General features: G+C 44.6%; 1 protein-coding gene and 1 non-coding gene across 3 annotated transcripts in view; one reads left to right on the forward strand and one right to left on the reverse strand.

Annotated features, from left to right (window-relative positions):
• Positions 1–3,902: 3,902 nt before the first annotated feature.
• LOC136315786 (U6 spliceosomal RNA) lies at positions 3,903–4,006 on the reverse strand. The gene has a single exon (XR_010727575.1). It is a non-coding gene; the product is annotated as a U6 spliceosomal RNA (small nuclear RNA).
• Positions 4,007–6,299: 2,293 nt separating this feature from the next.
• Positions 6,300–16,321, forward strand: part of TWSG1 (twisted gastrulation BMP signaling modulator 1) — a 60,767-nt gene continuing 50,745 nt past the window's right edge. Inside the window, exons 1-2 of one of the 2 annotated variants that reach the window (XM_066246677.1) lie at positions 6,300–6,457; positions 8,241–8,395. In XM_066246677.1, the coding sequence (XP_066102774.1) occupies positions 8,273–8,395 (123 nt within the window). In that variant the 5' untranslated portion in view covers positions 6,300–6,457; positions 8,241–8,272. Of the gene's footprint in view, positions 6,458–6,603; positions 6,874–8,240; positions 8,396–16,321 lie in introns of those variants that run through there. The other variant, XM_066246678.1, reaches the window with a different exon arrangement.

Below are 16,321 nucleotides of genomic sequence, written 5' to 3' on the forward strand. Positions count from 1 at the left end.
TTATTATTAAGCTACTTTTGCTCACCCCTATATATACAGTACTTAAAAATGTTGATATTTTATGAATATCTTTCCATGTCAATATGCATCTGTTGGTCAAATAAGTTTGTAAATATGATATATATGTTTGCTCGCTTGTGATTTGTATTGGATGTGGGGGACAGGCTGTATAAGCAGGCCAGGTCGTTGTAGCCCAAGGCTTGGTTTTGGGACTAAGCTTTTCCCCACAGCCTTGACTGATTGCATGATATGGGTGGTGCACTCCATTGAGGAATCCAATTATGCCTCAGATAAGTGACTTTGTATCAGGGACTTCCTTGTTTGTATATTGGATTAAGGGTTTTTGGTTTCTGCACTATAAAATGGGCCAGACCAGGAGCTTGTGCTCTCAGTTCCTGCTATCACGATTGCAGGGGCTTCCCTGATCCCTTCACCTGGTTTTCTGCTTTTCCCTTGTCTTCTTTTGTGGTTTGCCTGTCTTGGTGAGACACCAATAAACAGGATGGCCCACCATCCTCCAACTCCGCCATTTCTTTACCGTCTGCCCAAATCCAATGGGAACCTGCATGTGAATGGCCACCATGGCGGCTCCTGGCCTTACAGCATCTGCAACACTAATTCTTAAAATATGACCTGGGGGCCCTGGCTGGTTTGCTCAGTGGTAGAACTGGCATGCAGGAGTCCCGGGTTCGATTCCCAGCCAGGGCACACAGGAGAGGCGCCCATCTGCTTCTCCACCCCTTCCCCTCTCCTTCCTCTCTGTCTCTCTCTTCCCCTCCCGCAGCTCCAATGGAGCAAAGTTGGCCCTGGCACTGGGGGTGGCTCTATGGTCTCTGCCTCAGGCGCTAGAATGGCTCTGGTTGCAACAGAGCAACGCCCCAGATGGGCAGAGCATCACCCCCTGGTGGGCATGCTGGGTGGATCCCAGTCAGGCGCATGTGGGAGTCTGTCTGATTGCCTCCCCGTTTCCAACTTCAGAAAAATACAAAAAAAAAAGACCTGGGGACCCTGGGAGTCTCAAGAACTTTTCAGGGAGGTTATGAGTTCAACAAAATTTTTTAAATTAATTAATGAATTTTTAAAAATAAAATTTATTTATCAATTTGAGACAGAGAGGAAGGGAAAGAGACAGGAACACCGATCTATTTCTTTATGTGCCCTGACTAGGGATCGAACCAGCAACCTTTGTGTATCAGGATGATGCTCTAACCAATTGAGCAATCCAGCCAAGGCTAATGAATTAATTTTTAAATTTTCCATTGATTTGAGAGAGAGAGAGAGAAAGAAAGAAGCATCAACTGGTTGTTCAACTTACTTGTTCTATTTAGTTGCACTCATTGACTGCTTCTCCTATGCGTACCAGAGATTGAACCCATGACCTCAGTGCACCAGGACAATACTATTCCCTGAACCCTATTTATTGTTTTAGAGAGAGAGAAAGAGAGAGAAAGAGAGAGAGAGAGAGAAACATCTATCTCTACCTGTATATGCCCTGACCACGGATAAAAACCCACAACCTTTGTGTATAAGGACTATGTATGCCCTTACTCAGTGGTCTCCAACCTTTTTTGGGCCACGGACCAGTTTAATGTCAGAAAATATTTTCATGGACCGGCCTTTAGGGTGGGATGGATAAATGTATCACGTGACTGAGACAAGTGTCAAGAGTGAGTCTTAGACGGATATAACAGGGAATCTGGTCATTTTTTAAAAATAAAACATCGTTCAGACTTAAATAAAACAGAAATAATGTAAGTTATTTATTCTTTCTCTGCGGACCAGTACCAAATGGCCCATGGACCGGTACCGGTTCACGGCCCAGGGGTTGGGGACCACTGCCCTAACCAACTGAGGGCAGCTCAAAACTATCTTTATTTTAATTCTGTTTTTAAATTTTATCTTATTGATGAGAGAGGGGGGGAGGGATAGAAAAACAGAAACATACATCTGTTCCTGTGGGTGCCCTGACCGGGGACGGAACTGTGCTTTGGGATGATGCTCTAACCAATTGAACTATCCAGCCAGGGCTATTTTAATTCTTTCTTTTTTTTAATTCTAATACATTATCTGCCTTTTTCATTTTTCTTTCACAAGTATGGAGTAGTTTCCTAGTGATTACATAATATAAGACACTGCAACAGTTTGAATACTGAAACTGTAGCAGGAATCAAAGGAGGACAAAGATGCCCAGACAACTTGATAGAAGAAAAAGGATTTTAATGCAGTCAGAGCCAACTTCAGAAAAATACAAAAAAAAAAAAAAAAAAGGCAAGCAGAGCACATGGGGCTGATAGCATCAAAAACACAAGCTTTCCGAAGTTAGATTTCTTACATCTTATATACCTTTACAGCTTTAGCTTTCACGTGACAAATGCCTGATTTTTATGACTTCTTTGTTTGCAGACCTACATGACTTTTGTGTCTCCAGGAGGGGAGAGGTAAGAGAGAAGGCCTAAGGGTCTGTCCTTGACTAGAACTCATTCTTCTTCCTGGTACTGCAAGTTTCTTTTAAGGAACTAATAACAAGCAAGGATGACAGCTGTGGTTTGTTATTTTTCAAACTTTTCTGTCTGCCCTTACTCCCTCAGTCCTAAACACTGAGGTCACTGGTTGGAGCGTAAGACCCCAGACATTGCAGGCCCCCTTTTTCTGCATTCTTCTGGTTTCTCCTCTCTCAAAACAGATATGAAATCCAGCTGCCTTCTATTATGTTGACATTAAAGAAAATACCACAAATGTAAAACAATGCCATTTTTTCACTATTTTCTTTTTGTTTTGAAATATATATTTTGTAAACTGTATCATTCATGTTATCATATAATGGAGTCTGTTTTAAATAAAATAATGAATAAATATTTCTTAAATCTCTCAGTTTTAATTTCAAAAGTTTTGATAGCTGTAGAACACATAAACAAAACCTTGTTAGAGCTCTCAATAATTTTCAAGTGTTTAAAGAGATCCTGAGACCAAAATGTTTGGGAACCTCTGATCTACAACATTATTGTTTTTTTTATTATTATTATTATTTGAGTGAGAGGAAGGGAGTTAGAGAGACAGACTCCTGCATGCACCCCAACTGGGATCCATATGACAACCCCCATCTGGGGCCAATGCTTGAAGCAACCAAGCCATCCTCAGCACCTGAGGCTGACTCTCAGACCAGCTGACCCACTGGCTGCTGGAGGAGAAGAGGGAGAGAAGGGGGAGATAGAGGGGAAGAGAAGCAGATGGTCACTTCTCATGTATGCCCTGACCGGGAATCAAACCGGGAGGGACATCCATACTCCAAGCCAACACTCTATCTACTGTGCCAACCTGCCAGGGCCCACAACATTATTATTATTTTTTCTTTCAATGGCATAAATAACCCAGGAATAGCTCGGCTTCGTTTTCATTTCACAGACTGCCTTACAAGAGGTTTTTTTTGTTGTTGTTTTTTTGGGGTTTTTTTGGTATTTTTCTGAAGCTGGAAACGGGGAGGCAGTCAGACAGACTTCCACATGCGCCCGATTGGGATCCACCGGCACGCCCACCAGGGGGCGATGCTCTGCCCATCTGGGGCGTTGCTCTGTTGCGACCAGAGCCATTCAAGTGCCTGAGGCAGAGGCCATGGAGCCATCCTCAGCGCCTGGGCCATTTTTGCTCCAATGGAGCCTTGGCTGCAGGAGGGGAAGAGAGAGACAGAGAGGAAGGAGAGGGGGAGGGGTGGAGAAGCAGATGGGTGCTTCTCCTGTGTGCCCTGGCCAGGAACCGAACCCGGGACTTCTGCACGCCAGGCCGACACTCTACCACTGAGCCAACCGGCTAGGGCTACAAGAGTATTTTTATAGTGAAGAGTAGCGATTTTGAAGTTGAATGCAACACACGGTGCTTCGCCTCACTTTCCCCTTTGGGCAGATGCACAAAATATGAAACGCTTCACAAATTTACGTGTCATCCTTGCGCAGGGGCCATGCTAATCTCTGTATTGTTCCAATCTTAGTATATGTGCTGCCGAAGCGAGCACTACACATTATTTTTTATTTTTTATTTTTTTATTATTATTTTTATTTTTTACAGAGACAGAGAGAGAGAGTCAGATTGAGGGATAGTGTTTTTTTGTTTATTTTGTTTTTTATTCATTTTTTTAGAGAGGAGAGGGAGAGACAGAGAAAGAGAAGGAGGGAGAAGCTGTAAGCATCAACTCCCATATGTGCCTTGACCAGGCAAGCCCAGGGTTTCGAACCAGCAACCTCAGCATTTCCAGGTCAACACTTTGTTCACTGCGCCACCACAGGTCAGGCCAATCAGTTTTTCGTTGCACATTGTGACACCTTAGTTGTTCATTGATTGCTTTCTCATATGTGCCTTGACTGTGGGCCTTTAGCAGACCAAGTAACCCCTTGCTTGAGCCAGCGACCTTGGGTCCAAGCTGGTGAGCTTTTTGCTCAAACCAGATGAGCCCGCACTTAAGCTGGCGACCTTGGAGTCTCGAACCTGGGTCTTCAGCATCCCAGTCCGACGCTTTATCCACTGCGCCTGGTCAGGCCACAACATTATTTTTAATAGCTAATTTAGTCCATCGCACTGGAGTGTCATAATTCACTTAACCAGTAAGTGATGCCTAGAATAAGATTCTTTTTTAAAAAATATTTTGACTGATTTTAGAGAGAGAAAGTGGGGGGAAGGGCTGGAAGAAGTGAAATGCATCAACTCAGCATTCCAGGTAAATGCTTTATCCACTAAGCCACCACAGGTCAAGCTAGAATAATATTCTTAAAGTTAATTTGTGTACACTGAATTATGTCTTTAGGATCATTTTCAGAGATTAGTTTTTTTTGTTTGTTTGTTTGTTTTTTGTATTTTTCTGAAGCTGGAAACGGGGAGAGACAGTCAGACAGACTCCCACATGCGCCCAACCGGGATCTACCCGGCACGCCCACCAGGGGCGACGCTCTGCCCACCAGGGGGCGATGCTCTGCCCCTCCGGGGCGTCGCTCTGCCGCGACCAGAGCCACTCTAGCGCCTGGGGCAGAGGCCAAGGAGCCACCCCCAGCGCCCGGGCCATCCTTGCTCCAATGGAGCCTTGGCTGCGGAAGGGGAAGAGAGAGACAGAGAGGAAGGAGGGGGTGGGAGTGGAGAAGCAAATGGGCGCTTCTCCTATATGCCCTGGCCGGGAATCGAACCCGGGTCCCCTGCACGCCAGGCTGACGCTCTACCGCTGAGCCAACCGGCCAGGGCCCAGAGATTAGTTTTTAAATGTATACTTATTTACTGTACAAAAATGGGCTGACATCAATAATGCAGTCCACCCCCTCAGCCAATCAACTCTTTCCACTCTTTTTCTTCCAATCAACAAAGGGGAATATAAAGTATTTAAAACTGCTACTAGCTGAAGACTTTAGCACTAGGTCACCATTTCCGGGGGAAAACACCTTGTGCTTCATACCCAATGGGCTCCAACTTAATCACTCTGGAATCTTTTCAAATAGCAAATCCTCAGGGGTGTTGGCAGAAACTGAGTGCAATTCTCAGTTGCCTTTATCTATATGCTACCTGTTGGTGAAATTAATTCATTTTCCTGAAATACAGGCTGAAATGAGTGCGGTGTTCTGCCCGCTCAGGCAGCCCTTTCCTACCGAGGAATGGGATGGGGCGCTGTAGCCATTTGTCTAGCTGTCTATTCATCCTTTCCACAGGCCAGTAAACTCTTTCTAGGCCAGCTCCCATGTCGTGTCCTCTCTTGTATTTCCAAAGCTAAGCACAGTGCCAGGCACTAAGGGCACAGAAAATTTTAGTGAACTGCTGAAAGAAGGCTTGACCCCTGGGGATCCTTATTCAGTCGGTCTGATGCAGACCCCAGAAACCTGTATTTTAACAAATCCTGCCACCGACGTCAAATAACAAGGGTTCAATTCAGCTACTCGACCACTCGGTGCCTCAGTCTTGCATCCCTTTTATAAAGGTGCATACAACAGCTGGCGCACAGAATTGCTGTGGGGATCAGGGAGCCTGTGCACATCATCTTTTCAGTTCCAGGACCAGCACGAAATAAGCCCAGAGAATGGGCCTAATAGTAGGGGGCTGCTGGATGCAGGTAGGGAACTGGGCCGAGAGAAAGCCCGCGTGGGCGCTGGGTGGGTGTGCTCCTGGGGGGTGGGGCCCTCGGGCGGGGTGCTGGCGGGGCGGGCGGGGCGCACGCTGACAGGAGCGCCCCGGGAGTGACAGACGCCCCCTGGCGGGAGTGAGGGCAGCCGGGAGCCGAGGGCGGGCGGAGGGAGAGGGAGGAGTGCGGGACCGGAGGAGGGAGCGGGGGCGGGGAGCGCGGCGGGCAGGCCTGTCCCTTTAAGGTGTCCCCGGCTCGCGGGCGCTGCGCGGAGGTGCGGCCTGTCCTCCTTGCCAGCCGCGCAGCGCGCCCCGGGCTCGACCGACCCGCGCGGAGCCAGGGCCAGGCAGCCTAGCGGTGCCGCGGCGCACGGTGAGCGGGGCGGGCCGGGAGGGTGCGGGCCCCGAGCTCGGCCTGCGGGGACCGTGGCCGTGGCGGCTTCCTAGGGGACGGGAGAGACGGAGCGGCGAGCGCGCGGCCTGAGCCCCGCCTACGCGGAGGACAAAGTGGGGGGCCGGCGGCCGGCGGCGCGGGGCTGGGCTGGGCTGGGCTGGGCGCGCAGGCCGGGCGGCCCTGACCCGGACCGGGGGCGCCTGTGCGCGCGTCCTGCCCGGCGGTGCCCGCGCGCGTGGCCTGGTCCTCCCGCCGCGCCGGCGCCGGGTGAGGAGCCGCGGGGCCTCCGCGTCCCCCGGGTTCCACGGCTCCGGCCGGCCGCACAAAGGCTGCTGTCAGTGCCGTCTCCCGCGGCGACCTCGCCGGTCGCCAGAGCCTCAGAAACTGGTCCTCGGGTAGGAAAACAGTTTTGATGGGATATTGTTCTTAACTCAGAAAAAAGCGAGAAGCCCCTTAAGTAATTACGCTACTTGCTTTGTACATGTCCCTATTGACTTGAACATCTTTCCGGTAAGATTTTGGGAGTAGGATGAAGACAACCCTAAGAGATGGGGTGGGGGGCATCTTCTTGGTAGATGTAGGATGAAAACTAGTTCTGGAAAGATCAGTTTTTAAATACCTTCCTCGGCCTCCACAAGTATGTATGTACTGGTGGCTCGAAAAGTCATCCGACGTGGTCTGTGTTGTTAAGTAAATTAGATAATTGGGTTACTAACGGTCTTTGGGAATACTCTGTGGGCCTCAGGAACCGTCACGAGGGCTTTCTCCTTCAAAATCGAGTCATGCTTGGTACAAAGCCCTTGATTCTTTTCACCTTACTGTTTTTGCCTTATTGTACTTCGTAATACTTAATATGAAAGTTTACAGTAATTGTAAAAGCCTCATAAACGCACCTTTTATCCCTCTTACGTCAGTAGGCATTTATTTTAATTGGTTCTATTTCGAGGATGTGTTTTAACCCCAAGAAGTTGTATCTTCTCTTTTTTAAAAGTTTAATAGCCATGTTGGTTGTCATATTTTGGGCTTTTTTTTTTTCTTTTTCTTTTAAAACTAATATTTTCTTAATTACTTTGAAGAATCTATGGTACCCGTGGTATAGAATCAAAAGAAGAGCTTCACATTTTAATAACTTAGATTTTGTAATGCAGTTAATAATTTCCTATTCTCTTTGTTATTTGCTAAATTATTTAAGGAACCACTATCAGCTTTCTTTGAGCTGTTTCATTCTAATTATGTTAAGAAACTGTGAGATAATCATTACTAGAATAACTTGCATTTAAAAATTTGTTTAAATTCTAAAAATGAACATATTGCTAAATGTTTTTAAATTGTAATACAAGTGCTTTTACACAGGCGTAAAGTTGAACAATGAGCCTAAAACTAGAGTTGAATAGTTGCAGTGCAGTTTTGAAACTAGTTATTTGAAACTAGTTTTAAAACTATTGATACACTTTCAGGTTACTGATTACATATATATATATATGTGTATATATATTCTCTTTGATTTTTAGTCACCATTTCTAGGTAGTCTGAGAAATTTCAGTATTATAGATCTCTGAAGATGTCCACTAAGATATTAGATAAAATTGTAGGGAATTTTTCATGTTTGATCTTTCATTGAGTGACCTTTAAATGATCACTCAAAATTCATCCTTAACACAATGAGTTTTGATTTACTTAGGTTGGTCTTCAATTTTGTATTTGCTTTTACCCTAGCACTTACCTTTGAATGAAAGGTTTCTTTTTCTTTTTGTTTGTTTAGGCTCTGGGATTACTGATTGTCTTTGAAGAAACATGAAGTCACATTGTGTTGTTATGATTACTCTAGCCATCTTGGTGTTCCTGACTTGGATCCCTGTGTCACTGAGTTGTAACAAAGCACTCTGTGCTAGTGATGTGAGCAAATGCCTCATTCAGGTAGGACTAAGAGTTCTTTTTATTAATATTACAATATAGAACAGATATAGAGCAAATATAGACTGCATATATAATACGGTATATCAGGCGAAGACCTGTACCATGCATGACACAGTGGTCTGGGTTTTGGCCCACATAGTTGTCTTGCCCTGGGCAAGGTTGGAGTCAAGAAGTTCAGTACTGAAAATGATATCCATTTCTATAAACATTACATTACAAAGGTGGTTAGTTCTCTGTTCATATGAATTAAAGGATACCTCTTGTATAATCTAGTTGACATAGCAAAGAGACTCAATAACTCTATTTAGAAAAAAAAAAACTAGCTAGCCCAATGATAGACAAATTGTACTCTAAATATAATGTATTAGTTTTCTATTCTATGTAAGAAGTTGCCCACCAACATAGCAACTTTATTCCGTAAACATTTATTATTTCATGGAGTTTTTTAGGGTTGGGAATCTGGGAGCAGTTGCAGTGCATGGTTTTAGCTTGGGGTTTCTTATAGGGTTGCAGGCAAATTGACATCTGAGGTTGAAAAATCAGCTTCTGAGATACTTGATAATTACCTTTCTCAGTCATCAAGGCAAGCCTACTGATGTAGCTACCACTGTCATTTTTCTTAAGAGAAAAATGAGTTTAAGTAATGTAGCTAGGTTCATATAGCTAGTAAATGTTTACAGAATGTGGTCTTTGACTCCAAAGCCTGGCCTTTCCACGAATCAGACTGGTTATTACTCTTCATAAAGTTGTATTCATTAGTGGTGAACGTCACATCTTACATAGCTGTTTCTTTTCCCATCCTATTTAGACCATCAGCAGTCTTGTGCCCTTTTGTGTGTTTTTATTAGCCTCCCTTATAGTTATTGACTATTGACTGAGACTCAATCACTAACCACACATACTAGACTTCTATGTAAGTATGAGTCAGCTGCCTCTTGGCTGTCAGCCTGACATGACAGCAGTTGGGTGTATGTATACTAAGAAGTAATAATGATTTGGATAGATCAGAAGCATCTTGTATTTATTCCTGATATTTTGGTTCTTCTCATTAATAGTTGAAATTCTAAGAAGCCTGGCCTTCATGTCTGTGGTGTTTGCCACTGTCTCAACTCTTGACTCTTTCTTTCCATTTCACACCAAAACATTTGTCTAGAGAAGTTTGTTGGTTGAGTGGTTGTTTTTTTTATATGTTTACTCTGAACATTTTCAAGCACAAGTAGAAGAGATGAGGGTAGGAGGAATAGTAGCTACAGCAATCATTAACTCATGGTTACCCTTGTTTTATCTATACACATTCCCCTACACCAGCGATCTCAAACTCGTTGCCATGCGGCCTGCCCACCAATTTTGTGCGGCCCGCAGACTAATCAAACTTCGTGGATTAATCTGCGGGCCAGTATGCAGGCCGCACAAAATTGGTGGGCGGGCCGCATGCGGCCCGCAGCTGCGAGTTTGAGACCTCTGCCCTACACTGACCGCCCCAGCTTTGTTTTAATTTCAAAGAAATCTCTTATAGTATTTTGCCATAATTCTAATACCTATCTCTTAAAATAAGAGCCCTTTAACACATAGGTAGTAGTAATTTTTTTTTTTTTTTTTTCTGAAGCTGGAAACGGGGAGAGACAGTCAGACTCCCGCATGCGCCAGACCGGGATCCATCCGGCACGCCCACCAGGGGCGACGCGCTGCCTACCAGGGGGCGACGCTCTGCCCCTCCGGGGCTTCGCTCTGCCGCGACCAGAGCCACTCTAGCGCCTGGGGCAGAGGCCAAGGAGCCATCCCCAGCGCCCGGGCCATCTTTGCTCCAATGGAGCCTTGGCTGCGGGAGGGGAAGAGAGAGACAGAGAGGAAGGAGGGTGGGGGTGGAGAAGCAGATGGGCGCTTCTCCTATGTGCCCTGGCCGGGAATTGAACCCGGGTCCTCCGCACGCCAGGCCGACACTCTACCGCTGAGCCAACCGGCCAGGGCCAAGTAGTAATTTTTAAATTACCAGAGAGGGTGGAGGGACAGAGAGAGAGAGAGAGAACATGAACTCATTATTCCACTTCGTTGTTCCATTTAGTTTATACTTATTAGCTGCTTCTTATATGTGCCCTGTCTCACAACCTTGGGATGATGCTCTGTCCACTGAGCCACCTGGCCAGGACCTTAACAATAACTCTGTAATAACACCTAATTTTATACAGGGAAGGTTTGAGACGGCATTTTTACTTAGGCTCGTGCTGGCTGACAATTTTGTAGTCTGTATGTGAATTTCAGCTTTGTGCTGTGTGTGCCTACTTCCAGGTTGTTTTAGTATAGCTTCATTATTTATTAATAGAAACAAAGTCTCATAACAACTTCTATTTAGGTGGAAAATCAATTCCAAATTAGTTTTTTGACTTTCCAAGTCTATAATTTCTATTAGTTCAAATAATGAAAAATTAGATTTTATTTAAAATACCTTGGTTGGTAAGGGAATATAGAAAGCTTTTGGTTAATATCGATAAACACTCTCAAAGGTTTTTTTGTTTGTTTTGATTTTTATTTTAAAAATTCATAACACAAAATGCTTCAAAAAGTAAAGAATGCAGTATAAGTGTAAAAACAGGAAAATCAAGTGAAGGTTCACCTGTCAAATGGCAGTTCCAGTAAACTCATTGAAAAGAAGCTAAGCCTTTTTTTTTTAAACACTAATTCACTGATGCTAATATTTCTCAGTTTTCTGTTTTTCCTTCAGAGCCAGTAATCATCAGATCTTTTTCTGGATTAATAGAGACAACTCCTCTGGTGCATAGTGGCATATCATTTGAGGTTAAAATTATGGAGGTCTCGAGTATTAAGGATTTTCTTGTTTGTTTTTTCTTTTCTTTTTTTTTTTTTTTCAGAGACAGAGAGAGAGTCAGAGAAAGGGATAGATAGGGACAGACAGACAGGAACGGAGAGAGATGAGAAGCATCAATCATTAGTTTTTCGTTGCGACACCTTAGTTGTTCATTGATTGATTTCTCATATGTGCCTTGACCGAGGGCTACAGCAGACCAAGTAACCCCTTGCTCGAGCCAGTGACCCTGGGTCCAAGCTGGTGAGCTTTGCTCAAACCGGATGAGCCAGCGCTCACCCGGGGGTCTTGAACCTGGGTCCTTCCGCATCCCAGTCCGATGATCTATCCACTGAGCCACCACCTGGTCAGGCTTGTTTGTTTTTTCACAAATGCTTATTGGACATTGAAGTGAAATGAGATTAGTTTCACCATTTGACTGGTTTTCTGGACTCCAGAATTCCAACAGATTATTTCACATTCTGAGCTTTACTTTCCTTGTATTGCTCTTATTATGGCTATATAACAAACCACCCCAAATATCAGTGGCTGAAAACAACAGCATTTATTTTGTTAATGAATTTGCAGCACACAGCATTAGCTTGAAGGCTGGAGTCTGGAATTATTTGAAGCAACACTGTTAACTAGAACTTTCTACTATGGTAAAAATGGTCTACATCTGCCCTGTCCAGTGCAGTAGGAACTAGCCACATGTGGCTACTCAGTACTGGAAATATGACTAATGTGATTGAAAAACAGGTTTTACAGTTATATATTTTTTTAATTAATTTAAAATTAAATAGCTACATGTGACTGACTAGTGGCTGCTCTGTTGGACATTGCAAATCTGAAGGCTCACTGGTAAGTCTTAACTCTGGGCTAGTAATATTTTCTTTTCTTTCTCCCTCCTTCCCTCCCTCCTTCCTTCCCTCTCGCCTTTCTCCTCTGTCAGTAGTCTCCTATTTGATCTCTGTGGCTTGCTGGTTTGAGACTAGCCAGATTTATTCTTATTGGCTCACAGCTTCCAATATAATGTCTCATATAAGAGAGCTGGGGGAAGCTGTGTTGTGTTTCATGGAGTCACTTTAGAGGTCCTGGTGTTACTTCCTCCGTAGTTGTAGGGAACATAGGCCCCACCTCTGATGGAGGAGTATGGATGTCATACTGAAAAGAGAATGCGGATGTGCTATACTGGTGTGGCCCTCTTTGGAAAATACATCTGCCACATCTTAACTTTAAAATGAATTATTTGGCTGGGTGATCTCAAAGTTTCCTTTGGTTTTATACAGTTCTAAAGATATAACTATTATGTGTTATGTGTTCTTTTTAACCCAGACTATACAGGCCTCTTTTTAAAAAGTGAAATTGTTAGAAGGATACATAATGAAAAATAAATCCCTTGACTAATTCTCCCTACTCCTCATTCTGTTACTCAGGGAAAACCACTGTTAATTTAGTAACTGCTTTTTTTTTTAAGTGAAGGGAGGGGAGATAGACTCCCACATGTGTCCCAACCTGGATTTACCCAGCAACCCCTGTCTAGGACTGATGCTTGAATCCACCAGGCTATCCTCAGCTCCCAGGGCAAATGCTTGAACCAGTTGAGCCACTGGCTGCAAGAGGGAAAGGGAGAGAGAAGGGGGAGAGGGAGGGAAGAGAAACAGATGGTTGGTTCTCACGTGTACCCTCATGTGTTCTATCTCACAGAACACACCAGGCCGAAACACTATCCACTGAGCCAACTGGCCAGGGCCCTATTTTTATTTCTTTTAGTGATTTTTTTTAGCCATATGGCTAAATTATGTGCTTATATTACTGTTTGATAATTTATCAATTCTAGATATTATATATCTAAAACTGCCTTTCTGCTACATTGTATTAGGACATAGCTCAGTTACCATCCTCTCCTCTGCCCCCCCCCCCCCGGATTTGTTTCACTGTTTTTAGTTTCTCTGTTAGTTACCTTTTTAGTTTCTTTTTAGATTTTATTTGTTGATTTTACAAAGAGAGGAGGTGGGGTGGGGAGAGCGAGAAGTATAGTTGCTTCTCTTTAATTGTTCATTGCTTGCTTCTCGTGTGTGCCTTGACTGAGCAAGCCCAGGGTTTTGAACTGGTGATCTCAGTGTTCCAGGTTGATGCTCTATGCACTATGCCACCACAGGCCAGGCACCTTTTTAGTTTCCACAATACAGTTAAACCTTTCTTGGCCCTGGCCGGTTGGCTCAGCGGTAGAGCGTCGGCCTGGCGTGCAGGGGACCCGGGTTCGATTCCCGGCCAGGGTACATAGGAGAAGTGCCCATTTGCTTCTCCACCCCCCCTTCCTTCCTCTCTGTCTCTCTCTTCCCCTCCCGCAGCCAAGGCTCCATTGGAGCAAAGATGGCCCGGGCACTGGGGACGGCTCCTTGGCCTCTGCCCCAGGCGCTAGAGTGGCTCTGGTCACGGCAGAGCGACGCCCCGGAGGGGCAGAGCATCGCCCCGTGGTGGGCAGAGCTTCGCCTCTGGTGGGCATGCCAGGTGGATCTTGGTCGGGCGCATGCGGGAGTCTGTCTGACTGCCTCTCCCCATTTCCAGCTTCAGAAAAATACAAAAAAAAACCCCAAAAAAAACCCCCCAAAACAAAAACAAACCTTTCTGTCCTGTTCTATCAGCCAGAAACACTATCTCTTGATTCATGATTTAAAAGAGACTTAATAGCCCTGCTTTTTCCTTTTAAAATTTATTTTTTATTTTTTTAAATCAGTAGACAGAATATAAATTTTTTTTTTTTTTTTTTGCATTTTTTTTTTTTTTCTGAAGCCGGAAACAGGGAGAGACAGTCAGACAGACTCCCGCATGCGCCCGACCGGGATCCACCCGGCACGCCCACCAGGGGGCGACGCTCTGCCCACCAGGGGGCGATGCTCTGCCCATCCTGGGCGTCGCCATGTTGCGACCCTCCTGGGTGTCGCCATGTTGTGACCAGAGCCACTCTAGCGCCTGGGACAGAGGCCACAGAGCCATCCCCAGCGCCCGGGCCATCTTTGCTCCAATGGAGCCTTGGCTGCGGGAGGGGAAGAGAGAGACAGAGAGGAAGGCGCGGCGGAGGGGTGGAGAAGCAAATGGGCGCCTCTCCTATGTGCCCTGGCCGGGAATCGAACCCGGGTCCTCCGCACGCTAGGCCAACGCTCTACCGCTGAGCCAACCAGCCAGGGCCAGAATATAAATGTTTTAAGAAGAACTGTACATTTCTTTACGGATCTAGAAAAGGGAAGGCTCCAAACAGAGAGAGAGAGAGAGAGAGAGAGAGAGAGAGAGTGTGTGTGTGTGTGTGTGTGTGTGTGTGTAGGAAGGCAGAAAGATGAGAAGCATCAATTCTTCGTTATGGCTCCTTAGTCTCCTTAGTTGTTCATTGATTGCTTTCTCATATGTGCCTTGATGTGGGGTGGGGGGCTGCAGCAGAGTGAATGACTCCTTGCTCAAGCCAAAGACCTTGGTGGGCATCAAGCCAGTGGCCATGGGGTCATGTCTGTGATCCCACGGTCAAGCTGGGAACCTGTGCCTCAGGCCGGCGACCTTGCGGCCTGGGTCGCCGTCCCAGGCTGATGCTCTCTGTCCACTGCGCCACCACCTGGTTGGGCCCAGACAGTCTTGAGAGAACATACTGATCATCATACTTAACAGCATAGAAAGCAAGGATATCAGTTTCCTTGCATTTGTGAATACTAACCTCAGAATTTTCTGCTTTTAAAGTGACTTCTGATGGACTGTATAGGAGTCTGTGGGGGATGGGGTGTATGTAACCTATACTTCTACTTTTATATTGCTAAGCTTGACAACAATCTATGTTTTGAGGGACAGCATGTATGGTTAGAGCATGAGCTCTGGAATCAGACTGTCTGAATTTGAATCCATTTTGCCATGTACTAGCTGTGTAAACTTGGGCAAGATAGTTAATCTTTTAATGCCGCAGTTTCCTCATCTATAAAATAGTCATATAACCCTACTTACTATATTAGTTATTGTGAGGGATAAGGTACTTGGATCAGTTCCTAGCATCTAAGTGCTCTGTCAGTAAATTTTATTAGTCTTATTTCTCTGTTTTGTAATGATATTTGAATCTTTCATGCTTTACTTACTGATGTATTCTAAAACTACCAATCAGTAAACCATGTTAATATTGTAGTGATTATATATTGACTGTATAGTCAGTCACAGAGAATATTAATTACATTTCCTTTCTTGAGTGACTTTGTTTTTCTTGAGTTTTAATTGTCTTTCTTGAGTTTGCATCATTAGTCATTAACACCTTATGTTGTTTTAAATTCTTAATCTCTTCTCCCCACAGTGGAGCCTTCAGTCTTATTTTAAGACATAACTGATTGCTTCTAGGTCTGAACTAAGCTGTCCTATAGTGGATTCCCATTGTTACTGTCCTAAATTGGTTCCACTATTCCTTTGATTCTGTGTCTTGTTTTTTTCTAATTTATTCATTTTTGTTGTAACATGCCTTAAAGCAGGGGTCCCCAAACTTTTTAGACAGGGGGCCAGTTTACTGTCTCTCAGACCGTTGGAGGGCCGGACTATAAAAAAACTATGAACAAATTCCTATGCACACTGCACATATCTTATTTTAAAGTAAAAAAACAAAACGGGAACAAATACAATATTTAAAATAAAGAACAAGTAAATTTAAATCAACAAACTGACCAATATTTCAATGGGAACTATGCTCCTCTCACTGACCACCAATGAAAGAGGTACCCTTCCAGAAGTGCGGTGGGGGCCGGATAAATGGCCTCAGGGGGCCGCATGTGGCCCATGGGCCGTAGTTTGGGGACCCCTGCCTTAAAGTATCTTCTAGAGCAGTATTAGAAATAAACTTTATGGGTCCTGAATATTTTGAAAATGTATTTATTTTCATCTTATACCTGATTGGTGATTTGCCTGCATATGGAATTCTATTAAAATCTTGTTGGGGGTAACTTTGAAGACACTTCTCAAATGTTGTCATAATACTGGCATTCCATATTGCTGACAAATCTGATGACAGTCTGTTTTTTAGTCTCTGAAAGGGACTTTGTTTCTTCTCTCTGGAAACATTTAGTTTTATTTCCTTATCCTTAGTGTGGGTCCTTTTTTTGTGGGCA

Source organism: Saccopteryx bilineata, chromosome 11 (assembly GCF_036850765.1).
Source record: "Saccopteryx bilineata isolate mSacBil1 chromosome 11, mSacBil1_pri_phased_curated, whole genome shotgun sequence".
NCBI classification, from domain to species: Eukaryota; Metazoa; Chordata; class Mammalia; order Chiroptera; family Emballonuridae; genus Saccopteryx; species Saccopteryx bilineata.